At 46.6% G+C, this 27,001-nt stretch overlaps 1 protein-coding gene across 3 annotated transcripts; it reads left to right on the forward strand.

Annotated features, from left to right (window-relative positions):
* On the forward strand, positions 1–25,798 carry LOC147880130 (vacuolar-sorting receptor 3-like). 3 transcript variants are annotated; one of them, XM_087371973.1, is made up of 13 exons: positions 1–329; positions 421–1,113; positions 1,300–1,388; positions 1,466–1,535; positions 2,173–2,256; positions 2,377–2,453; positions 2,554–2,635; positions 8,835–8,917; positions 9,013–9,076; positions 24,635–24,763; positions 24,900–25,009; positions 25,141–25,253; positions 25,336–25,798. In XM_087371973.1, exons 1-12 carry the CDS (start codon positions 17–19, stop codon positions 25,234–25,236), a joined length of 1,890 nt encoding a protein of 629 aa, XP_087228099.1. In that variant the 5' UTR covers positions 1–16; the 3' UTR covers positions 25,237–25,253; positions 25,336–25,798. The 3 variants fall into 3 exon arrangements, with proteins under 3 accessions (XP_087228099.1, XP_087228097.1, XP_087228098.1); XM_087371971.1 differs by having other exon boundaries at positions 2–329; positions 25,141–25,258; XM_087371972.1 differs by having other exon boundaries at positions 2–329; positions 25,141–25,258; positions 25,442–25,798.
* The last annotated feature ends 1,203 nt before the right edge of the window (positions 25,799–27,001 follow it).

Genomic DNA, 27,001 nt, shown 5'->3' on the forward strand with positions numbered 1-27,001 from the left:
CAAGCTCTGGCTGGCTATGGCCTTCGCCCTCCCCCAGCAATGGCATTCCCTCCCCCTCCTGCTCCTCCTCCTCCTCCTCTCCCCCTTTCTTTCCTCCGCTCGCTTTGTTGTCGAGAAAAATAGCCTCTCCGTCACCTCCCCTGATTCCCTCAAAGGCACCTACGATAGCGCTATCGGTAACTTTGGTGTCCCCCAGTACGGTGGTACCCTCGCCGGCACCGTCTCCGTCCCCAAAGATAATTCCAATGGATGCAAGGATTTTGGCTCACCCGACATGTTTAGGTCCAGCCCCGGCGGCATGCCCATTTTCGTCATGGTCGTTCGTGGGGGTAGGGTTTCTTTGTTTTGAGATTCGAAGCTAGGCGTTTGCAACTTTTTCTGCCCGCGATCGTGTTCTCATAGGTTGGCGCTTGCAAACAGATTGCTACTTCGCTTTGAAAGTTTGGAACGCTCAGAAAGCCGGAGCCGCAGCTGTTCTGGTGGTCGACGACAGGGTGGAATCGTTAATCACCATGGATTCGCCTGGGGAAGATGAAGGAGCACTTCAGTACTTGAACAACATTACAATCCCTTCTGCGTTGATTCAAAAAGAGTTTGGTGATAGTTTGAAGAAAGCCGTCGATGACGCTAAAATGGTTAACATTAATTTGGACTGGCGAGAAGCTCTTCCGCATCCGGACGCTAGAGTAGAGTATGAAATCTGGACGAATAGTAACGATGAGTGTGGCTCCAAATGTGATGCGCAGATGGAATTCGTGAAATACTTTAAGGGAGCTGCGCAGCTTCTGGAAAAGGGCGGTTATACTTTGTTTACTCCGCACTACATCACCTGGTATTGCCCGGAGGCGTTCATTGCGAGTAAACAGTGCAAATCTCAGTGCATAAATAAGGGCAGATATTGCGCCCCAGATCCGGAGCAAGATTTCAGCCAGGGATACGATGGGAAGGATGTTGTCTTAGAAAATCTGAGACAGCTTTGCGTGCACCGAGTGGCTAATCAATTAAACACGTCTTGGGTTTGGTGGGACTATGTCACCGATTTCCATATCAGGTGCCCCATGAAGGATAATAAATACAATCAGGAGTGTGCCGAACAAGTGATCGAGTCTTTAGGTGTGTTTTGCTGTGGCCGATTTCAGGCCAGTCCATTGATTAGTTCTGGTAGCTATGCTGATTCGTGGAATTTACTCGGAAGAATCATACGACATAAATCGATTGAATGTGTAGACGTATGTAGCTATGCTGATTCACGGAATTTACTCGGAAGCATCATATGATATAAATCGATTGGATGTGTAGATTTGGACGTACAGAAGATCCAAGACTGCATGGGCAACCCAGATGTGGATGCCGATAACCCCGTCTTGAAGGGTGAACAGGAAGCGCAGGTATATTTCTAGCGACTTTTATGGCGTTTTTTAACTTACGTGCTTTATCTGATTAAAGCTTCATGTATTTTAAACAGGTCGGACAAGGCTCACGGGGCGATGTAACTATTCTACCCACTGTCATTGTGAATAATAGACAATATAGAGGTATGTGGCACCCAACGATTCCATCATTATTTGTAGAATGTTGTTTGAAGCTTTGTGACTTTCATGAAAGCAAGCTGATATACAATGAATTTAGTTTCAAAGAAACTATAGTGCTGCTTTTAACGCTTCTTTCATGTTGGTTGTTGCTATGGGTGATAGTGAACTTGGTTCATGACTGAATCTATTGTATATCTCATGGACAAGGCACTTCTCCATAGTGGACATTAGTTTCTGCATGCTGTGTTCCCAGCAGAGGGATACAGTTTAAGTTATTACAGTTTTGTTTTGTTGGTGTACTTTGTGGTGATGTCAGTTCGAGAAGCCCCATTGCTCTTTGTCCATTGCATTATCTTAGTTGAATGAAGGTAGCGTCTGGGATTCGCATAACTTCTGGCTAGGTTCCATTTTAGTGGTATGAAGATTCTGTACTTGTAAGAAAGTTGAAACGCTCTGGTAATTTTATCTTTGGGCTTTGCACATTTGTCCTGGAAGACAAGTATTTTGGGACATCCCTTACTGAAACTATTAAAGAGCTACACAACAGGAGATGCCTTGTATAACTTGGGAGTCATGTTCTGTGCTTATGTCAATTGTTTTTTGTCTTGCAAATATGCTGACAGGTCTTGGAATGATGCAGGAAAGCTGGACAAAGGAGCTGTGCTGAAGGCAATATGTTCAGGATTTCAAGAAACCACTGAGCCACCAGTCTGCCTGAGTGATGGTGTGACTCAATACAGTCTGTTTTGAGCAAGTTTGAAAGATTCTAGGATTGGATGATTGATAAAAGGAACAGCATGCTGCGGGGAAAATATTTTAGACTTTAACACTGCTGCAATTGCAGATATGGAGACAAATGAGTGCCTGACAAACAATGGTGGTTGTTGGCAGGATAAAGTGGCAAATATCACTGCTTGCAAAGTATTGGTTTCCTTACATGTGATAAGGTCTTTTATTGGTAGTTGTGTATTTAATTCAAAATCATGCTTATCATGCCTTTTTTCTGTTTTATTTGCATTAGGACACCTTCCGAGGCAGAGTCTGTGAATGTCCGTTGGTCCAAGGTGTCCAATTTCAAGGTGATGGTTACGCTTCTTGCAAAGGTACGATAATCTCATGGTGTCTGGCTGGTTTGTTGTTACATATAATTGCTCTTTGGATTCGATGCATATGTGAGAGGCTTGGAAGATTAGATTTTAAAGCAAAGGCTCGAAGATTGTGTGAGCCAGCCAGACTATCACATGGCTGCCACCAGGCTGGCAACTGCCTGACATCTCGCAGATTGGTCATCACAAATCTGAGCACACACAATTGTTTGTCCTTTTGAGTTGCAAATTCATCTATTTTAATGTCTGATTGGGTGGGTGAGTTTGTGGTACTTTGCAATAAAAAATAGGGTTCCCAAGCATTTGGTAATTGCTTCCTGCTAGTCGAGTGTTTGATGAATGTGCCTGAGCTTTTTGAGTTTGAAAGTTGCTTTAGCTGCAACATGTGGAACAAGTGTTTAATCCTTGGATGTTGGGTAATAGAACTCAAATTGTGACTAAGGACGTTGAATCTTCTCATGCTCAATATCTCCTCTAAGAATAAATGATTTTCTTATAGAATCTTATTTATCTCTTGAAGTGCTTTTAGAGGTTCCAAAGTGTTCATCCATGTGGTATGTGTTTGTATCAAACCATTCACTCATGACCCCAAGGCATTCCCTAATAGGAAAGACCATCCTATGACCACTGCAAGCCAATGGCTGTATTGTCATTGCAGTCAAGAAGAATTGTTGGTGGTCATGATATTTTATGTGGGACTGGCATTAATAAAACAGGTCAATGGATTATCTGTATCCAATCATTCCGAGTATAACCCTACTATTTAACGACTGGAGACCAATTTAGGAGAGGGGGGGACCCACCCTTGATTGAATGAAATTTCTTGGGCTGGTGTTACATGGCTAGCGTTTGCGGCTTCCGCCATCGCCGCATCTGGAGCTCCTGGGGCTCTCTGTTGTTGCAAGGGTGGCTGCGGAGGTTGAACTTTCGAAGTTGGAGGATTGGGTGGATGGACAGTGGCCTCTACTACTGGGGGAGGTGGCTCCTGCTGTTTCTCTTTCGAGGCCTCTCGGTCAACCTTGTCCCTCTCCTTGCGGTTGGTCCTTTGTCTGGGGCGTTTGCGCGCTTGCTTGCCTGGTTTCTTTTTCTTTTTAACTTGTGTCCAGTTCCCTTCTGAGGGGGTAGCCCATGGGGTCTGAGACTCGTGCTGCTCTTGCCTGAGAGGGCGTTGAACTCGGGCCTGCTGACTCTACCTACTTTGTGGAGGAGGGGGGGGAGGCGCACGAGGGAGGCCATGGGGGCAATCTCTGGCGAGGTGACTCATCTGTTTGCATCGAAGACATTGGCCTGGTAACCCAGAGATCCCCACCCTTTTGGCGAAGTGTGTCCCCTTCTAGGGTCTCGAGAAGGATCAGCTCTGGGAGGGACTCCGGGCTCTCCACCACCAGTCTGATCCTAGGGACTCCATCATCTGCTAGAACGGAGGCGGCCATCTCTGGCGGGGACTCGAGCACTGTGCCAAATGCCCAGCCAATGGAAGGGAGGATGGCTCGATACTCCTTGGGGAGCCCTAGGAAGCAGAGTGTAATCGGAAACTGTGGAACATGGTGTGTCGTATCCATGTCCTCCACGGTGAACCCATGATACCAAGGAAAGAGGTAGACAAGGTGCGGGCCAAGGAGAATGGGGCTCTGCTCCACAAGCGTCGAGGCGGTGTTAGGGGAGCTCAACTGGATGAGGAAAACGCCTCGTCCATAGATGGTGACCTCCTGGATGTGGTCGCCCTCTAATGTCAAGCTCGCCTGGATCCACTCTCGCACCTGTCTATGTGTAGGCGTGAGGCCCACAATTCGGCCCACAAGTGCCTTGTCTTGGAGGGATTGGACTGCCTGCTGTACTTGCTGCTTGTCAGCTGGGGAAAGAAGAACCTTAACGGCTGTGGGAGTCGAGGGTGCTGCCATAGAGCCCCTCTGGCCAGACCAAAGGTCACCACCAAGATTTTCTTTCACTGTAACAAACACCAGATGGTTTATTTGTACCAGATGTTCTTGACTTTTAAGGCTTTATGTACAAAGATGCTTGTACTTTTGGAGAAGGAATCTATCCTCCTGACTCTTGGGAATTGAACTGCACTTCAAGAGGGGATTCTTGTGTTTTCTTAGGTCTTAGACTTCCTCAAGGAATTGATACATAAGTGCTAAGGGTCCATTTAGCTTTTTATATTTTAAAAAATGAGAGAGAGAGAGAGAGAATGAAGGAAAGATGTATTAACGTCCACGGGAGGCCTCGCGGGCCTATGGGACAAAGTACACAGAAAAACGAACTCATACAAGCCTCAATGGGCTGAAGCAAAGCAAAGGGCACGCTAGGGCCCTTGCTGAGTACTAATCTATGCTAACAAAATCATAATCATGAATAGAAATAGTCAACCACAACTGCAATTGCATAGTGGACCAGAGCAATCTATCTAGTATCAGGTAATGGGACTCAGAATAGAATAAAAAACCGAAGCTTGGTACAATGATGGCTCTCTGGTGGGTGTCTCGTATCTGTGTCTGTCGAGTATGTCCAGAGTGACCTCTCGTCTTTGTCGGTCCCCCTTAAGGAAAGCTATGATAGGTGGGACCTCAATAGAGTGTACTCTTGGGACTCTTTGTTGCGCATGTGGTCTCTGCGTCCCTCTCTCGGTGGTACCGTGTCGGCTGCTAATCCAGACTGCTCTCATGTCGGCTAGCTCCTCCTCCACTCCAGTGTGTCCTGGGGTTGACTCAAATGTATAGAAGTGTGTGACGCGTTGCTCCGCCTGGTCATCCTCTATGTCTTGTGGTGGTCTGGCCATCCCCTTTTGCTCTTTGATCTGTCACAGTAGTGTCTCCTTGTGCCGACTCATCTCCATCAGATAAAGCCCGATACAGACTCGGTCATGGAAATGGATCAGTCGTGATAACGTGCATACCTGCTGCTCTCTGAGTTTACCAGTTGCTCTCTTTGCTTCGATCCTCAGCTGATGGGACGAGACCTGCGCTTGACCAATGGCAATCCTCAGTGCATGGGAGACTCCTCTATCCTCGAGATACTAAGGTTTGATGATGAATCCCTCCTCTGATACTCTCAAGAAGTGGTCGCGGTAGAACTGGGTCTTGGTCCTCCCCCCAAGTTCGGGATGTATGAAGCTGGAGGAGGTCTAACGTATGATATGGTTGACCTCATCTCGTGAGATCGACTCAAGAGGCACATCCATGCTGTACTGAAAGGGGGGAAGCTTGTCCATATGGATACCGTGCCTGGCAAGCCATGTGGATATGCGTGCATACCATGTGTTTGCCGCGCTCTCTGCTAGCTCTCTGGATGACTCTAGGGCCAACCTTGGAAGTCTCCAGTGAGGTAAGTCCCTGACTCTGTGGATGGTCAGTGTTTGAAAGATGGCATCAACCGAGAGAGATGTCATGGCGAACTTTGCTTGTACTATCTCATGTGGGAGTGAGGGCTTACATCATATCATCTTGGACCCCATCGTCACCTGTAGCCGCTCGAGGCTCCTCCAATCTGTTCTCGGAAGATCACATCTCCAGAAGGGTGCTGCATACATGGCAATCGGTCGCACCAGTGTCAAAAAGCCAGCCTTTCGTCTATGGATCCTGGAAGTGCGCCCGGAAGCACTGTCGCTCTAGTCTAGCCAAAGCACTATGCCCTCGTGTGAGTCGTGCTTGGGTTGCATGGGTCATTGTGAAGATGGGTCCTGTGAAGACTGCTCCCAAATATGTCTACGACTGCACTATCTCCACTGGCTCGCCACGATGAGTGAAACTAAGTCGGCGAATCATTGCGCGTGAGGGGTTGAAAATCATAACCTTAGTTTTCCCAAGGTTGACTGTCAAGTCTCTTTCTCTCTGTAGAATACCTCTAATGCCTCTTTCTCTCTGCAGTTTCTTGGGGCAGCCAGATATTCTTGGACAACCAAGTAGGTCGATGTGGAGGCACAGCACCCAGCAGCCTCTGTAAGGCTTTGTGGCGCACAGTATGGCTCCTGCGCAGCCGGCTAGGAGGCTAGGGGCTTAGGCGTTAGGTTGATGGGGTGGCGCTAGGGAGTGGTGGGGTGAGCTGAGGGCTGAAGAAGGTGACTGAGGGTTGGTGGGGTGAGCTGAGGGCTGGGGGAGGTGGCTGAGGGCTGGCAGGGTGGGCTGAGGGGGTGGCGGGGTGAGCTGAGGGGCTGATGGGGTGTGCTGAGTGGCTGGCGGGGTGGAGGGACAGCGAGCAGGAGCGGAGCAGGGCGGAGGGGTGGAAGGGCAAGGCGGAGGGGTAGCGAGCAGGAGAGAGAGAGAGAGAGAGAGAGAGAGAGAGAGAGAGAGAGAGTTTATTAAAGTCTTCGGAAGACCAATGGGTCTATGAGACTATGAGCAACCTGGGACAAACAAGCTGTGGGGGTGGAGCTACTGAAGGAGCATCCACACCAATGCAGAATGCAGAAATGCACAGAGATATATATATATATATATATATATATTATTCCTGTTTTTTGGAACTTTTTGTTTCTTGACTTGCTTGTTTATTTTTGCTAAGTCACCTTCTTCCTTTCTTCTATATTTCTTGTTTTCTTTCTCTTTTGTTTATTTGACGTATTTTAGTAAGCACTGGGTTTGCCCAAGATACTTTGCAGGTTGTAGAAACCCAATATAGCTGCATATGCTTGGGCACTGATGACGACATAAGTGTTGCTTTGCTTGCTAAGTATGTCTTCCTTTTGTTTTTCATAAAAGTTATTGTTTGCCTTTTTTCTTCTCTTTTGTTTTCTCTTTTATTTTCTGTGTAGATTTTTGGTCTTTAGAACAACAAAAAATCTGAATTTGTTTGATTGGACATATTCTAGTCTTACAAAGGAATATTATTTTACCAATAACTAATTTAGTATACAAAGCCAGCCTATCGGCCAGTGTTAGAAAACCAAAGTCCCACTAGAGGGTATCCTGCAGCAGCGGAAGACTGATAGTTTAGCCCAAGAATTGCACACAGACGTGTTTCACTATGGAATCAATGCTTCATCAAGTGTGTGTACTTTGCAACATTCATGTGTATATGCAGACTAGCAAATAGACTGTGCTCACAGACAAATATAGAAGCAACAGTTTATATAGATACAATATCAAAAGGTTCTCCTGCTAAATGCCTAGCACCTCTAGATCTCTGAGCCCGCGTGCTCCACTGAGCTTATGTAGACTCTCTATCCAGATCTCAGGACCTTACTGCCTTGGAAGACAGCCTAGCTTCAGCCAATGATGAGCTAAGTCTGCAGCTCCTCTGATTCTCCTTCACCTCCTGAATGTAGGCCCAAGAAGAGGTCTTCTGCTGCTCCTTCTGTTTTGTGTAGGCTGCACTGCTGGATGTGATATGAGGCCTTGGGGCCTCTCTTTTATAGGGCAAGGATGCCCCTCAAAATATAACTGACCAGCAGGGGGTTTGTACCGACCCCCCTGGCCGACTGTATCTCTGCCCCTCATCAACCTGTGGGGCTCACAAAACCGGTCATTTTGGCCTACATTTCAATGAAGGGGACCAGCCCCTAGGTCTGCTCTAACCCTGACCTGGTTGGCTGGCTCCAAAGCCCAACTGGTTCTTGTACTGGCCAACGCGGCTGCTGCACTCCCCGCCATCTTCCTGGGCCTGTTGCAGGCCATCATCGTGCCGTGCCCACGATCCCCACCAAAAACCTCGCCATGTGTGTGCCTGTGCCGTGGGATACCTCGCCTTGTTACTGCTCATGAACCGCCTCCTGCCAGGCCAGATCCAGGGCCTGATATCCCTGCCACCTGATCCGTACAGATGCGCCTTCTGTTGCAGTCTTCTTGCCTTCCTCTCGAGATCCACTCAGCCCCAGATCTGCCCCTGGAATTGCCTCTACCAGTTGCCTCACCCACTGTGCTGATCTATGCTCCCAGAATGTTCCAGGTATTCCTCTTTTCTCTGTCTGATCCTTGCCCACTTGGCAGCCATGATGCTGCCCATGTGGCAGTCTCTCAAACCCCCCCAATGCTCTCCTCATATGGGGGCTCACAGACGGGTAGGTGTGAAATTTAAAGCTAGCATTGATTGATCTAATATACAAATCACGGTGAGGTTTTCTTTGGTGGTTGAATCTGATGCATGTGCTTATCTTTTAGAGGGTTTTTGTGAAAGTGGAGCATGAAGCTAGTCATCAAAACGTGGAGCTGCCGTTGATGAGCTGATAAACTAAAGGTTGCATTGTTTTTTGTGCATGCAGCTGTTGGGCAGGGGCGGTGTAAGATTCAGAATGGAGGTTGTTGGCAAGACACAAGAGATGGAAAGACATACTCTGCTTGCTTGGTAAGGCCCTGATGTTTCTCAAGCTATCCTTCTCAATTGTCAGATACTCTATAGTTGAGGTTTAACACCACGGATTGCCGATTTTTGTTGTGCAGGATACACAGGCGAAATGCGAATGCCCATCAGGGTTCAAGGGTGATGGTGTCCATAGTTGTGAAGGTACTTTTTTAAAGTAATTGTCTCGAAGTACGTAAGACATGCCATGACTCATGGATGTCTTCTGGAAGTCCTAGCATAATTCAAGTGTGCCTGTGTGAAGGTAGTCTTGAATAAATTTCATCCCGTCACAAACATTATGACAGGAACATATTCCACCCCCCCTGTCACTGATTTCTTTATGTCATAATAAGCATCTCCTTCATGCTTCCTCATGTCGACATCACGAGGGATTGATCTTGGAAGGTTATCTAAGGAGTTGTGGATTTTTTCAAATATGCCCACATCTGCAACTGTTCATGTACCCTTCTATTGCAAAAAACATAAACTTTGCTAAAGTAAGACTAGGGAAACAGCCAATCACTTACTCATTATTGTGAAGCAAATCATTGGTAGGCATTAACCTATTTCCAAGCTCCTTGGTGCGAACTTGATTATCAACAAGCATGCAAATTCGTCCTTGTATTCACTCCTTGAAAATTGCAACTAGGTGGACGCAAGTGACTAATTCTAGAATGAAAATTAAATGCAATAGTAATCTCAAGATGAGATGCAACAATGAAATGTGTACCTACCTTCATAGGTGGTTAGTTGGACTTATCACGTTGCCTGGACATTACACATCCATAATTGAGAGAACAAGGCAAAGGGTTTGTGGCAATTCTAGAGTAAACTCCTAAAAAAAAAAGGGACTGTACTGCACTTGGTTATTCTCTATTTCAAGGTGCTAGCTTGATACTTTAAAAAACAGGAAAAGGAAACATAGCAATTACGATTGATTGTTTTCTCAAGGACAATCAAGGATAGAGTTTCTCGCGCAGGGATACATTTCTCTCGTGTCCTCAGATTCTGTGATTGTTTTGACCTTAATTCTGAATAGTTTCTAGTTCAAGGCTAGGTCTCCCTCTGTTACTCATATTTTGCGATTGTTCTTACATTACCTCTGCGTAATTGGTTTGTTGACAAAACAGAGCTTTATCAATGGAAGCAAGGAGGTTACTGAACCGCAGGGTGTCGGAGTATGAGTTGGTTGTGGCACGCTTTGTATTGCCTTTCAATGCTACACTTCTACATACCAAACACATCCATGGATGGCTCACTAGAACATGTGATTGCCCTGTTCCATCGTTCTGTAGCCCATGACTAGACGTAGGAACCAATTTGCCCCTTCATCTTGGCAGTTCAAAACCAAGAACTATGTATTTTAAGCTCCCCACAAATAAGTATTTGAGCAGCTCCTACACTTTTCCGGCTGCAGTGTCGCTTTGTTCCTGACTTCACAATGTGGACTAGCCTGTGTCACCTTATGAATCCTAGACTGGTCAGCTAGTTCTGGTTGTCTACTAAGTGTTCTGACACTCGCGAAGACTGATCCTGATTACTTCATTTAAGGCCTGCTTGTTCTCGTGAACCCCTGATGCCTGGTGTTACTGCTTTTGTAGGCTACTGCATCAACTCCAAGGCATGCATCCTAGGCAGGGTGGATGGGTGATTAGTTAGGCAGCCTGAAGGATGATTTTAGATGTGCTGCGGGATCCTATATCATCGTCATGCTTTCATTCAAGATTTTAACTGCTGTTCGAGGAGGACATAAGACCTTCAACAGATACCTTGCTAGTAGGATGAGACTAACAGACTCAGAAATTGCACACACAAGGAGAGGAGAATGGACAGAGAAGTCTTGGAGGGGTTGCTTATGAACAGAAGGGATTTGCAGTGTGTTGCAAGTGAAGCTTTCCTTGCTGCAGAGAAGTGCATTCACTTGAGCTATTTGAGAATAGGAGGAATGTGGGATTGTCATCACATGCGAAGGGCCTGATCTGTATTTTCTTGGTTATTTCATGCACAACCTGTCCTGCCAAGTGCCTCAGGGCCATCAGCAGATGTCTAATAGGTCCCATGCATTTGACTAAGGGGCATGTAAATTCGGAATTGGTTTCTTCCCTTATCTTGGCACAGGATCAGCAGTCCAAAACTGAGGATCATCTATTATTAGCTCCCACCCCACAACGCACTGCCAGAGGTGCACAGCTGAACTGTGCCATGCCTATGTGTTAGAAAATACCCAACAGAGGGTACACGCAGCGGAAGACTTATAGTAATGCCCAGGAGCTCACACAGTGTGCGGTGTGGGTGTGGAATCACAAACTTCTTTACTTATGTGCATTCAATAGATGTGCAGACCCATCAATAGACATTAAACCAACCAGATAGAGAAACCACCAAAATATATAACTATGGACACAATACAAAAGAGATAGATCCAGAGTCCCACCAATGATGTGGTCCTTTGATCTTACCACAAGGTCCTTCTCCTATCTGCTGGCTATCTCTAGACTCGAGCCCGCGTGCTCCACGTGGAGCTTCTGTAGACTTTCCGTCCTTTGACCTCAGCTCCTTGCTGCCCTAGAAGACAGCCAAGGTCTCAGCCTCACACTGAGCTAAGTCTGCAGCAACACTGGTAATCCTTCAGCTTCTGGATGTAGGCCCCAAGGGTTGTGCTCTGCTGCTCCTTTCTGCTCTGCTAGAAGCTGCAGTTGCTGGATGTGAAATGAGGCCACAAGCCTCTCCTTTTATAGGCCCTAAGGCCTGGCAAAAATACCGACCAGTCTGCCCTGACTGGGCCGACTGGACAGACCAGGTTGGCTGGCCCAACCGACCTGGTTGGCTCAGCCCAACCAGCCCTATATAAGGGCCCTTTGCTGGCCCTTTGTTCCATGCAGGGTCCAGCCCCATTGATGCTGCTGTCCTGCCACCTGCCAGCCCTGCTTGCAAGCCATAGACCTGCCCAAAGACCCCCACTATATTGCGCCTTGCTGCTGCCCTTTGCTGGCGCCTTGTCCTGGCCGTACCTCTTCCGTACACTGCCCTGCAGCAGCCCGTACAGATCCGGACTTCCTGCTTTCCTGACCCACCTGTACCGTGCCATCATCAGGGTCTGTTGCAGGCCCTTCACCTGCCCACTACCAATCCTGTGAGGTGCTGCCCATGTGGCAGCCCCCTCTCTTTCTTCTCTCTTGGGCACATCCTGCCCTAGGTCTCCCACCCCCACACTCTCCTCATTTGGGGGCTTACAGATGGGGAGGTGACCTTTCCAACACCCCCTCTCACCGACACATCTCGGCCCAATGCCAACACGTTGATGACGATGCTCCAGTAATTCCCTGGTCGTAGTTCTCTGGAACCTTTCGGTGTCAAAATCTTTTCCTAGCTTTTAATCCAGTGGCTCCTGCTCCACCAGGTCCGGTTCGGCTTCCGCACACCATCTTGGTACACAGGTCCATATTTGGTAGCACCTCTTGGTACCACCTCCTTCAGTCACGTTCTCGCCTTCGAGCAATCCAGCTGTCACAATCTTCGAGTCGTCCCCCTCATAATGAGTGAACAACCTGGAGTCTTCGAGACACCATGCTCTGAGGGTCTGTTTCAACCCGTCCTTCCTTTGGAAGGTCTGCAACCAATGAATATTTCCAGATAACCTGGACCATGAACTCTGGCTGAGTTCTCAAGCAGGTACTCTTCTGGCTTCAGTACTCTTTGTCCATCACCTTCTAGCAATCTGCGTCCGAGATTTGAAGAAGCACCAATACTTCCCCTTCTGCCTTCGAAGAAGGCAAATTCCTTCCAATCTCGTATCAGCTGAGATAAATGAAGAGCAGAGTCTCTCCACAGCATGCTATAAAGGCTCAAATGCAGAAATACATACTAGACTGTTGTACTGCCTGAATGTTCGCTTTGAAAGCAAACTCCCATTGAGGCACCCAGCAAGCGCCTGTGTAATCCTGTACTGTCCCCTTCTGGACTCCAGCATCCATCTGACCATGAGACCCCAGGGCCTTCCATGGAATCCACCCTCGTGTCAGTGTCAAAAGCCACACACCTGGAAGGTACCAAGTGCTCCATGCTGTCCTTCACCTTCACAAAGGCATTTGACTTCTCATTGACCCACATCTCTATGTCAGACATCCTCACTGTGATTTCTGGATCAACATATCCGACCTCGGTAACACTCGATGATGTCATCAGGAACAACTCCTTGATTACTACATTTGCTTTGGCCTCTCCCTCTGAATCTGAGTCAGACTCCTTTTTGTTTTTTAGATCCGCCTTTTTTTTTCTGCAGTTCTTTGCAAAATGTCCTGGCGTATCACAGTAGAAACACTTCTTCTTATGCTTCCTCTTCAAAGTCCCCTCGTCGTCAGAGTCGTCTTTCTTGGACTTGCCACCATTAGGCTTGCCCTTTCCTTTGCTAACGGAATCCTTCGCCTGCATCGCCTTGTCGTCTTTGTCCTCGTTGTAGAGTTTCTTCCGAGCTTCCTCTTGTAGCAATAATGGACCCAACTCCTCAAACATCAGAGGTTTGGTCCTCTGTCCTGCTGTCAAAGTCGTAACAAAGCTCTTGAAACTCCGAGGCAGTTTCCTCAGTACCATCATGGCCAAGTGGCATGAGTCTGTCTTCTGACCAACTGCTGCGAGCTGATCCCTCACCACCTTGACCTTCGTCAAATGGCTATGTACCGTATCTCCTTCTTCCATATCAAGATTGTAAAGTTGATGCTGAAGAAGCACAATCCGGGAGGTGTTGTCTGTCTCGTATAGATCCTTCAGGGTGGCCCATGCCTCTATTGACGTCTCGGCCAGTTGGATATGTGGAAGAACGGAGTCTGCCGTAGTCCCTATGATTATTGCTAGGGCATGGGCATCTCTGTCTTCCCAAGCTTCAAGCTCCTCTCTGTCTAGTGCCATGAGTATCTCCCCATTCCTGTCCACCATGTCCTCTGGCTTCGACTCCACTCCCGTGGTCAGCTTCCACAACTTCCGAGCCACTAAATGACTCCGGATCTTCACTTTCCAGATCGGGTAATTAGTCCCGTCCAAGTTCCCAGACTCTCCAAAGTTAGGGATAGTGAAAGAGAGAAAACTGGGGGAGGAGGAAGGGAAAGCAGGGGTTGAAGAGGCTGTAGAGGTCGACATCTTTGCTGTTTATACCACACAGCAAAGTCAACCAAACTCAATTTCAGTAGACCAGATTTCGGAACGCACTTGACTGAACCTGAGTCACCCTTCTTCTCGCAAAGGGCACAATCCTCCAGTCGTGGAAGCCGATTCCCAAGAGCTTCTGAATCAGGGTCGTCCTTCAGCAAGGTCCGTGCCTTCAGGCTCCCACACCTGTGAGCCTCCTACTTGGGCTCTGATACCTTGTTAGAAAATACCCAACAGAGGGTACACGCAGCGGAAGACTTATAGTAATGCCCAGGAGCTCACACAGTGTGCGGTGTGGGTGTGGAATCACAAACTTCTTTACTTATGTGCATTCAATAGATGTGCAGACCCATCAATAGACAATAAACCAACCAGATAGAGAAACTACCAAAATATATATTTCCGTCCACAACTTACAAAAGAGACAGATCCAGAGTCCCACCAATGATGTGGTCCTCTGATCTTACCACACAGTCCTTCTCCTATGTGCTGGCTATCTCTAGACTCGAGCCCGCGTGCTCCACCTGGAGCTTCTGTAGACTTTCCGTCCTTTGACCTCAGCTCCTTGCTGCCCTAGAAGACAGCCAAGGTCTCAGCCTCACACTGAGCTAAGTCTGCAGCAACACTGGTACTCCTTCAGCTTCTGGATGTAGGCCCCAAGGGTTGTGCTCTGCTGCTCCTTTCTGCTCTGCTAGAAGCTGCAGTTGCTGGATGTGAAATGAGGCCACAAGCCTCTCCTTTTATAGGCCCTAAGGCCTGGCAAAAATACCGACCAGTCTGCCCTGACTGGGCCGACTGGACAGACCAGGTTGGCTGGCCCAACCGACCTGGCTGGCTCAGCCCAACCAGCCCTATATAAGGGCCCTTTGCTGGCCCTTTGTTCCATGCAGGGTCCAGCCCCTTTGCTGCTGCTGTCCTGCCACCTGCCAGCCCTGCTTGCAAGCCATAGACCTGCCCAAAGACCCCCACTATACTGCGCCTTGCTGCTGCCCTTTGCCGGCGCCTTGTCCTGGCCGTACCTCTTCCGTACACTGCCCTGCAGCGGCCCGTACAGATCCATACTTCCTGCTTTCCTGACCCACCTGTACTGCGCCATCATCAGGGTCTGTTGCAGGCCCTTCACCTGCCCACTACCAATCCTGTGAGGTGCTGCCCATGTGGCAGCCCCCTCTCTTTCTTCTCTCTTGGGCACATCCTGCCCTAGGTCTCCCTCCCCCACTCTCTCCTCATTTGGGGGCTTACAGATGGGGAGGTGACCTTTCCAACAGTATGCAGTTGCTGGTTTTCCATGCTATGCCTGTGGAGCTTAGCTTTCCCACCTGTAAATACAAAATTGTTTTGCTAGTGGCTAGCTAGACTGGTCTGGTAGCTCTGGGTACACGGCTGACTGTTTGAAAGCATGAACACCAAGGTTGTTTGGGTGATTTAAGGGCCGCGTCTTGGCACAACTACCAGATGTTTGACGTCACCTCTTTCTAGGGGATGGTATGAAATTTGAATGTTGAAATATTAGGGGCAGCGCCTGCCTGTGAGCCCCATTAGGGAATGTTAGGCCTGCCCAGGGATGTAGTTTTAGGTGGTATTATGCCCTGATTATGCGCAGGCTCCTCGGGGGGAGGGAATCTCTTTTGTATTGTTTTGAAAGGGCTGTTGGCCCTTTTATTGGTGCAGCAGAAAGTGCAGGAGCACAGAAGCAGCCCTCCATGGTCTGGAAAAGATCCTGCTAAGGGGGCTGGAGACCAGTCAGGTCAGCCAGCCAACCATACTGGTTGGCTGTCTGGTCAGCCAGCAGACCTGGCAGGTCTCAGATCAGGTGCCAGACCTCCCCTATAAATAGCCCTCCTTCTCACCTCTTTCAGAACAGTTCTCCCCCTCAGTTAGCCTCTCCTACTGGTTGGGTGTCTGGTCGGCCAGCAAACCTGGCAGGTCTCAGATCAGGTGCCAGACCTCCCCTATAAATAGCCCTCCCCCTCACCTCTTTCAGAACAGCTCTCCCCCTCTCCTCCCTTGCCGCGTTGACAGAAACACATCAGAAGAATATGGTGATTGGACTTCCCAAGCTTCACCCACATTATTCTCTTTGCACGGCTTGCCTTGAGAGCAAGCAACATGGAGAGCCCTTTCCACAAAGCTAGAAACAGAGCACTGTACCTTTGGAACCAGTTCACTCTGACTTGTCTGGGCACATGTCCACGGGATCCTTTGGGAGCTGTCTGTATTTTCTTATGTTTATAAATGGCAATAGTTGAAAGATGTGGCTAATATTTCTTGAAGGAGAAGTCCAATGCCTTTGGGAAGTTGAAGAAGTAGCTAGTACAGATAGAGTGGGAAAGCAGGCACTGACTCGAGACTCTCTGCACTGGCAGAGGTAGGGATTATGTTGGCAAGGAATTCTTGGTGTTTGAGTCATTATTGAGACGGCAAGAAGTATGAAGATGGAGTCATGCCAGAGGAGGCTTATTCAGGTTAAAAACCTCGGTCCTTAACAGTAGGTCATGCATTATAGAATGGTCCAAGCAAATGGACAAAACCTGATACAAAAGAATGTGCTCAGTGTGTCACCATCTAGCAGATAGGTTTCTGCCTAGCTGTGGACCTCTGACCACCCAAAACTGTCATCTATCTCTTTTGGCACCTTTCAATCTTCATTAGCCTATTTGTTCTCCTAGAGTTTGAGTGGGCTGTGTAATGATATCCTGCAAACAAACCACCTTGCTGCTCCGGGGGACAGCCAATAAGCACTATTTGCTCCTGATCCTTGATTCCCCTGACTCTGCAGTGTACTGCTCTTCACCCTGTAGATGACCTGCAGGCTGGACTGCTGCCTGTAGCGTGTCCCCCTGTGCTGCTCATGGCTAGTTCGCAATATGAGGCTCACTAACAGTGGTTGCTGGCCTCCCTGTTTCTCTCCAAGGCAGCCTGCTGTGAGGCACAATGAGTGAATGAGTAGTCCCAGGGCTTGGGTCCTTTTTACGTGTCGGTATCAACAGCCACGCACTTGGAAGAGTCCAAGCACTCCATGCTGTCCTTCACCTTCACAAAGGTCTCGGACTCCCCATTGGCCCACATCTCAATGTCGGACATCTTCACTGTGACTTCTAGGTTGGCATTTTTGACCTCAGTAACACATGGAGATGTCACCAAGAATTGTTCTTCGATTACCACATTAGCTTTGGCTTTTGTATCTGCAGTTGGACTCCTTGTTTTTTTGATCGGTCTTCTTCTTTCTGCAATCCTTTGCAAAATGGCCTGGCTCGTCTCAATAGAAGCATTTCGTCTTGTGCTTCCTCTTCTTGGAAGTGTCCTTTTCATCTCCAGAATCATCCTTCTTGCACTTGCCACCATTAGGCTTGCCCTATCCTTTGCTAGCAAGCCTTGTCATTGTTGTCTTTATTGTAGAGCTTCTCCCTTGAGCAGTAGTCGTAACGAAGCTCTTGAAACTTTGTGGTAGCCTTCTAAGTACCCTCACCACCTTGAGCTTTGCCAAGAGGTCATGTACCAAATCTCCTCATCCTCTACTGACATGTCAATCATTTGGATGTGAGGAATCGCTGAGTTTGCCGGCATGGGCATCTCTATCCTCCCATGCTTCGAGTTCCTCTCCATCTACTAGTATAAGTATCCTCCCCTTTTTGTCCATCATATCCTCTGGCTTCACCTTCGCTCTCGTTGTCAGCTTCCACAGTTTTCGAGCCACTGACTCGGGATCCTCACCTTCCAGATACGATAGTTAGTCCCACCCAGTCTCCCGGACTCTCCAAAGTTAGGGATGGTGAAAGAAGGAACTCGATTGGACAAGGAGGAAGGAGAGATGGGGCTGAAGAGGCTTTTGCTTTTGAAATCGACATCTCTGCTGCTAAACCACACATCAAGATCGAAAAGCAAACTCAACCATCTGTAGACAAGAACTTTGTACACACTTGACTGAATGTGAGTCACCCTCCTTGCATTTACACAATTCTCCAGTTGTGGAAGTCGATTCCCTAGAGCCTCTGAATCAAGGTCGTCCTTTAGCAAGGTCCGTGCCTTCAAGCTCCCACACTTGTGAGCCTCCTACTTGGGCTCTGATACCATGTTAGAAATCAACCAACAGAGGATACACACCGCGGAATACTGATAGAATAGCCTAAGAGCTCCGACAGTGTGTGAAATCACAAACTTCTTAACTTCATGTGCTTCACATATAGATGTATTGTGCATAGATGCTAGAGATAGAATCCACCAAAAGAATATATTTCCGTCCAAAACTATGGACACAATCCAAAGGATAGATCCAGAGTCCCACCAAGATGTGGTCCTTTGATCTTACCAAAAGGATCTTCTACTATCTGCTGGTTAGACTCTCTGTCCAAAGACCTCAGCACCTTGCTGCGCCCTAGAAGAAAGCCTAGGTTCCAGCCCCAGATGAGCTTTCTGCAGCACCTCTGGGACTCCTCTGCCTCTAAGATGAGGGTGAGGCTTCTGCTGCTCCTGCTGCTCCCCAAACTGCTGGCTTGCTGGATGATTGAATGCCCCCAAAGGAGGCCCTTTTATAGGGGCTGGTAGCCCCCTTATGTGCACCGACCTGATGCCCTGCTGGCCGACCCAGCAGGCCCTCCGACCAACCTCACAGCTTCCCATATATGGGGCTGTGGGCTGCCCTTATTGGGCATTGTGCTGACCGACCTGGTTGGCCAGCCGACCAGCCTGCTTTCCCTCTATTGTAACCTCAGTCGTAAAATACAGCAGAGACACTCTCATTTCTTTCCCTCTCTCCCTCTCTCAACAGAGACACTAGGGCCCAGGACAACAGTTGGGCTGGACCCCCCCGAAGGATTTTATTACTTGAGAGAAGATGAAGTACATAGTTCAGCATAGAGCTGTTCATACATGAAAATCCAAAACGTGGATGAATGAATAATTACATGAGCTCTTAGGCTCCGCTTCTTGGCAACAAGCCACTTGTCAATTTCTACACTACTTTCCTAATTACATGCCACTAAGGGCAACTCTGGAGTCTTCGAAGCACTTGGTCACGCGAACCGCCTCCTAGACTTCGATTAGGCTCCCGTAGCACTTAGGAGAATAACTCTTCCTAGTACCTGCAACAATTAAGTAAAGCGCACCACCATGGCACCCATTAATTGTTAGCGCTTTGCATGCAAACAACACATTGTGGACTAGTTCTAGTCACGTTGGGCGTCCCCACTGAATACATGTGCACACATAACAAATAAATAAATAAATAAATTATCTCGTTGACCGAAGTCAATGCTCTTGATCATAATTAAGGGGCTTTGACCAAGGGTCGAGGCGCCTTAATTATAGTCAAGTCTCTCCAACCGAAGTTGGCACAACTCTTCAACCGAAGTTGGCACATCTTGGTTAACCGTGGTTAACCCTCTTGGCGCATGCCAAGTCTTGTTGATCGAAGTCAACACTCTCTGACTGTAGTCATGACTGTAGTCAGCTGTGTAGTTCTCTAGTTAACCGTAGTTAACCCTCTTGATAATAAACCAAGTCTCCCCGACCGAAGTTAGGTTTACTTGACCAGAGTCAAGTATCTTTGACCGTAGTCAATTCTTTGACCATTAAAAGAATTCTTTGACCATAATTAATACATATAAAACTCTTTAATTATGATCAAATAAATGGTCAGCTGTACTTTGACTTAGGATATTTACATTGTGGTGACATCCCCTCGGCTTCTATTCAGTTGACCTCAACTGAAAAGCTTCCTTGTAAACATCCAAAAGCTGTGGATGATCGGATAACATGTCTTCGTCCATCCACTTGGCATCTAATGCCGTATAATTCTTGAATTTTACAAGATACCTGTAAAAATCCTTGCCCTGAGAGCCTTTGCGTATAGTATGGTACACAATTTGCTCTGGCTGAAGGACCTCCTCCAGCTCATCCACTTCTGGTGGATCCTCTGATACTGGCTCTATAGGTTCTGGCCCCTAGAATTTCTTTAGAAGACTCACATGGAATGCATTGTAAATCCTCCAATGCTTTGGCAATGATAACCTATATGCAACCTCATTTATTCTTTCTGTAACCTTGAAAGGGCCATAGTATCTGGGAGATAACTTTGCATACACTTTCTGTTTGCCTTTAAACTTGCGGAGCCTAGCTTTTTCAAACTTCAAAAGTACCCAATCCCCTTCCTTGAGATTTAACTGTCTCCTATGCTTATCTGTAGCTCTTTTATGTTTCTCTTGAGACCTTTCGATTGCTGTCGAGACTTGGCTGTAAGCTGTCTGGAGGTCTCTCACAAACTGATCAGCTGCAAATATCTCATCCTTGGTCCTCAGGATAGGTGGTAGAATCACCTTCCCATAAATGACCTCAAAGGGGGCTTTCCCTGTAGAGCTGTGTACTATATTATTGTAAGCAAACTCTACCAATGGTAGGTACTTTTCCCAGTCTGAACCTTGGTCACCCACGTAGCATTTCAGCATATCCAATGCTATGGAATTTGCTACTTCACTTTGACCATCTGTTTGGGGATGGAAAGAAGAAGAAAAATTGAAATTCGTCCCCATGTTATTAAATAAATCTCTCCAGAATATACTGGTCATTCTGGGATCTTGGTCACTAACAATGGACTTAGGCATACCATGATGCTTAAAGATTTGTGCCATGAAAAGCTTAGCCATATGATCTGCCTTTATGGTTTTGCGAACCGGAATGAAATGAGCTTGCTTGCTGAATCTATCAATGATAGTCCAAATCCCATCATTCCTTGACTTTGATCTTGGCAAATCAAAAATAAAGTCCATTGTAATACTTTCCCATGGTGCCTGAGGCACGGGAATAGGCATAAGTAGGCCAGGTGCCCTCCATCTATCATACTTCACTTTTTGACTCGTAAGGCATTCGGTAACAAACTGATGTATGTCTTTTCGCATCCCTGGCCAAAAGAAATACCTCTCTAGTACTAGAGTCTTTGCTGTAATCCCTCTATGTCCAGCATAGGGAGGTGCATGGCTTTCCTCCAAAATCTTTTTCCTCATCTTGTGGGTGATGCATAGGCAGTCATCTTTCATTAGATACCCATCTTTGAGGGAATAGTGACTAGTGGACTGCCCCTCTTGCATTTGCTGTAAAATCTCGCCAAAGTCTGCATCATTAGCATATTGTTCCCTCATGCCTTCCAGGTCCTGATGATAGGCAATAGTCACGTTATTGACCTGGGGTCTTCGGGACGAGGCATCTGCCACTCTGTTCCGAATTCTTGGGGTATGGACAATCTGAAAATGATACATTGACAGCATGTTTGCCCATTTCATATGCTTCTCGGAAAGCTTGGTCTGAGTCAAAAAGTATCTCAGACTTTGGTGAATTGTTTTAACAGTAAAATCTGCACCCAAAAGATAGTGCTTCCATGTATGGATGGCATGAATTACAGCCAATAACTCTTTCTTATAGATTCCCAGATATCTTTCTGCATCCCAGAGTCTCCTACTCTCATAAGCCACTACATGACCATTCTGATGCAATGCAGCCCCAACACATTCCCCACAAGCATCGCAATCCACATCAAATGGTTGATACAAATCTGGAACGAGTAAGATTGGCTTTGTAGTGAGCCTCTCCTTGAGTGTGGTGAAGGTTGTCTTTTGAGGAATTCCCCATCTGAAAGCTGCATTTTTCTTAGTAAGATCGTGGAGTGGAGCGGCTATATCCGCAAAATGCCTGATAAACCTTCTGTAGTAAGAACACAGGCCTAGGAAACTTCAAACTTCATGCACATTTTTCAGCTCTAGCCATTCCTAAATGGCACGGATCTTTGTTGAATCCATCTTTTTCCCATTCTTGGATATTATATGCCCCAGATAATGGATATCTTCCAGGAAAATTTCACTTTTCTTGCTGTTTGCATAGAGCTGATGATTTCTCAGCTCTTGAAACAGCATAGCAAGATGTTCCTTGTGCTCTTCTTTGGACTGAGAAAAGACAATTATGTCATCGAAGAAGGTACCAGTGAACTGTCTGTAGGGTCGGAAGATACGATCCATCATCCTATTGAAGGTAGCTGGGGCATTGGTCAATCCAAAAGGCATCACCAGGTATTCATACAACCCAAAAGTAGTGCGGAACGCTGTCTTGTGCACATCCTGAGGCTGTATCCTCACTTGGTGGTAGCCAGTCTTTAAGTCTATCTTGCTGAATTGAAGCTCCATTGAATTGATCCAGCACATCATCAATCCGCGGAATAGGGAATCTATTCTTGATGGTCATTTTGTTAAGTGTGCGGTAATCGACGCACATACAGAATGAGCCATCTTTCTTTTGTACTAGCAGTACAGGGGAACAAAAAGGAGAAGAACTGAGCTGAATCAACCCCTTGGACAACAAGTCCTGCACTTGAGTCATAATCTCTTCTCGCTGAGTTGCACTAACTCTATATGGGGGCCTATTGGGTGGCTCGCTTCCAAGAATGAGTTCTATGCCATGATCCTCAGGTCTCTCAGGGGGTAGCTCCCCTGGCAAAGCGTTAGAAAAACAATCTTTAAAATTTTCAATAAACTCAAATTTATTCTGGTGTGCCTCACTTGTTTCAGCAAATATTTCCACATCTCTCTCTTTTACAAAAATCATGTAAGCGAAACTGCAGACTTTATTTGTTTTCCAACAGAACTATTTGATACAATGGGAATAGTTTCCTCTCTATTCCTAGCAACCACACTATATTCTTTGCCCCTCTATACAAACTCCAGCACTCTTTCAGGAAGAGTCAACTTCACTGCCTTGCGATGAAACCAAGGCATACCCAAGACTACACGATGTTTCAGTGGAGAAATGAAGATGTCTTCATGATCCACATAACTCTGTATATGAAGACGGAGCTTCCCTATCAAGCGAGTGATTGGCATAGGGTTTCCACAGAACATCTGATCGGCATCCAAAGCCCTGCCCAACTTCTCCGTCTTTATTCCTAGCCTCAGGGCTAGGTCCTCTGATATGAAATTATCAGTAGCCTCTGGATCAAATAAAATTAGTGCTTGCTGGTCTCTACTTTGCCCCATGATAGCAGCAATTCTCGTTCTTCTGGGTTTGAAACATGACCAAGTATGTCAGGAATTCCTCCTGCCATTGGCTTTTGCAGTCCCCGTGGCTTCTCTGCCTCTTTTCCCTTCGAAGTTGAAGGCTTTTCTGGGCATTGGGCAGCCACATGCCCCTCTTTCCCACACTTAAAGCATTACCGATCTCTGCGAAACTCAGCTTTATAAGTCTTTGAAAACTGAGTACCCCTTGGCTTTTGAGGCTGAAGCCCTTTCTTTTGACCGTAGTCAATTCTTTGACCATTAAAAGAACTCTTTGACCATAATTAACACATAAATTATGATCAAATGAATGATCAACTGTACTTTGACTTAGGATATTTACATTGTGGTGACATCTATAAAGGGCAGGGTGTTGCCCACTTGCAGCCCCTCCCTTTGCTGCACCACATGGCCTCTTAGGATGGCCTGCACCGCTGCCCTCCTGCCAGCCCGTGGTCTGCCCTAATTGCTCCATTTGGAGGCCCTGTTCAGATCGTACACCTGCCCACAGACCCTGCCATGTGTCGGCCTCTGTCCTGGATCTGATCCAGCCATGCAGGCCTTGCTCCAGCCGCCGTACAGATCCATACGCCATGCTGATGTGAGGATCAGCTCATTGCCTCTTCGCTTGGGTCCCTACTTCTGCCCTCTGCTTCGCCTTATGCTCCTGCAGATCCTCCCTAGCAGCCAGCTACCCTTGTCCTTTATTCTCTCTTCTCTTGGCATATGCCCTAGGTCTCCCTCCCCCGCACTCTCCTCATTTGGGGGCTTATAGACCGGGAGGTGACCTTTCCAACACAATAACAGGAAGGAGGAGTCTGATCTGCTGCCCACATGGCAGCCTCATCCCCTCCCCCTACTGATCCATCTATACCCACATGCCTTTGCAGGTGTCAAGTCACTGAAGTTGCCTCATTTGGTGTCAAAGAACCGCTCCATCAGCTCATTTGCAGAATTTCTCAGGAACAAGTCAAGGATGTCTTCTTTATCTGGTCCTTATCCCTCACCTCAGGTATCTCCAGGAACTTCTCCGAATCGTTCATCAACAACTGGATCCAATCTGGAACACTAATACAGTTCTGGTCCAAGTCACTGTACTCGTGTGGTGTTGTAAGTCATGATTGGGTTTTACCTTGCACCCATCCACTTGTGGGGACATGTTGGGCCACACTTTTGGCTATCTTGTGAAGCCCTTTCTTACCTTATTGGGGCTCATCTCCATGGCTGACTCAAGCTAATTTCTAGTAGGAGCAGTTCATTCCCATAGCTTTGGGTATCTAGTCATATTCATTGGGTCGTCTTTTGTCATATTCATTGGCCCTTAAGATCTTTCACCATCCAAATCACCATGTATGGATTGGCAAGATGTAGGCTCTTTTGGATTGGTGATCTTTTGATCCAAAATTTAAATGTGGAAGGCAGGAAAGTTATCATGACTCTGATGGGCCATTTAGATAGTTGAATTATTTTTTTCGTTGTTAGGGAGTAAACTATGAAGTGCAGATGTTGATTAGTTTCACATTTTTTTTGTCTTTGTGATGGCCAGATATTGATGAATGCAAAGATAAGCTTGCTTGCCAGTGCCCAGAGTGTAGCTGCTCAAATACATGGGGCAGCTATGACTGCAAGTGTCAAGGAGATCATTTATACATCAGGGAGCATGATACTTGCATAAGTGGGTCTTATTGTCTCAGACTTCTCTTAGGGATTTTGATATAGCAAGCTGGACAGTTGTAATATTGTAAGTGTATCCAAGTTCCTAAATGCAATTTTTTTGTTAAATATTGATATTTTTAAATCTGTGTGAGCAGGTAAAAAATCTGCAAATTCCAGGGTTAGTTTTTTGGTGGCTATGATAATTCTTATTGGGTTATTTGCTGCTGGTGTTGGAGCCTATGTTGTTTACAAGTACAGGTTACGGGTAAGTGTGTGTGGGTGCATGTGGGTGCGTGCGCTAAATGCTGGGGACATCTACAGTTGCTATGGCATAGCTGGTATGTATCCAGTGACAGTTAATTGTCTTGACTTTTTGCTTGAACTGTTTTGTGACAGTCATACATGGACTCAGAAATAAGGGCTATCATGGCACAGTACATGCCACTGGATAGCCAAAATGATCTTCAGCATCACCTTCAAGATGAAGCTTAACACTACGGTCTGCTTATGTAAGGTTTGTCCTCATGAACTGTGATCTGCTGCCTTACCTTGGTGCACATCAGATGTAGGCTAATTTGAGTATTCCTCCAGTTGGTTGTGGATGCAGGATTGTATTCAACATTTTTATGTCCTTGATATAGTGGATTCACAGATTCAGCCTCTTTGGTCCATTCAGCCTCTTTTGTTCATGATATAGATGTTTGAAGCACCTTGTGAAACCTCAAACAAGGCCTCAGGGCAACCATATGTGGTTGCTTTTTCCGTCTTGAGGAGCTCGTCTGTGCATGCTGAAGGAGTGGACTTGTATAGCAATGACTTATTGAGAACATCTCACTGTGGTTCCTTTCTGGTAAAGCAGCAGCTGCCATTGTATGAACTTCTGAGATTTTGTAGCTTAAGAGGATAAGGGTCCTCGAGTCATTATTGACACCTTTGATAGATGTCAAATTGATCAGATTACACAGGTTACATTGTGAAACAAGAGAACTTGCTGACTTTACTCATTATTACAAGATTTCTACACATACTAAGAAGTATCTGGTGTTAATACGTTTACGGTATGTTGTAACAAATGACATGTTTTTATCATTGGTCTGAGATTTACTGCTACCAATGTCAAGAACTGCAGTGGCTATTGTATGAATACTTGCGATGCAGAGTTAGATGCAAGTTATGGGGATTTCATACATTGAACAAAAAATGTAGAGGCATGGGTTTTTATTTTTAGTGCGTCATTCAGTTACGTATAAAGAGCAAAGTTCTCTTATAAGAGGGGGAAATGAAGGCAAAGAGGATTGAGGGAGCAAATCACACAATTAGTATGGAATATTCTGTAGTGGACACAATTGGGGGTGCTATAGAAGATATAGAAGAGAATTGTTGCAGGTCAAGTTTAAGCGTGCGTATGATTTAATGTCTGTGCATGTGTGGCACGGCACTTTCAGATGTGCAGAATGTTCATGTGAGGTGAATCTTGGCCAAAGCACGTTGTGTCTCTCCCTTCATGGCTTTTCTTATATGGTGCGGTGTTAGACTAAGATCAGTGGCGATCCTTCCCAAGATTTTGACATGGTATGAGAGCTGCAGGTCATCCACTCATGCTAGAACAGGAGCGGGAACGGGAACGGGAGCAGATCGGGAACGTCAGGGAACGCCACGTCATATGACATGTCAGAATATGACATAAAATGACAACATTTAAAATATCCAAGATTAAACTTTAAAGTCTTAAACATTAAAAATTTAAAGACTCCAGAGTCTAGACTCCAAATTGAAACTGAAAAGAAAGTACATTGCATGAGGATATATAATAGCTGAAAATACAAAAAGCTGGCTGCTGAGTACAATGTACATATGACAAAGGTATCAAGTATGACAAGTACAAAACTAGCCTCAAGGGCCAAGGTAACTGATGAGTTAAAGACTAGACATCAGCAAGTGGGATCTCATCCTCCTGTCCAGGCTGTCCCTCTCTACTCATCCTCATGCTGCTCCACATCATCCTCTCCCTCTAGTTGATCCTCACCATCATTGTCATCAAGATCAAGGGAAAATCCAATAAATGGCTCTGGAGTACTCAGCCTTGAACTTGTTAAGCAAATGCAAGTTCGCATTCACAAATACAAGGTCATTTGCCTTTTGGACACCAAGCCTGTTCCTCTTCTTGCTTGCAATGTTCCCAAAACTGCCCCATAAGCGCTCACAAGGCGAGGAGCTAGCACCTTGGCTAAGCACTCGAATGGCCAATCTTTGCAGC

The sequence above is a fragment of the Dipteris shenzhenensis genome, chromosome 33, assembly GCF_047967505.1.
Source record: "Dipteris shenzhenensis isolate YYH24624 ecotype China chromosome 33, Dip_SZ_1.0, whole genome shotgun sequence".
Taxonomy (NCBI): domain Eukaryota; kingdom Viridiplantae; phylum Streptophyta; class Polypodiopsida; order Gleicheniales; family Dipteridaceae; genus Dipteris; species Dipteris shenzhenensis.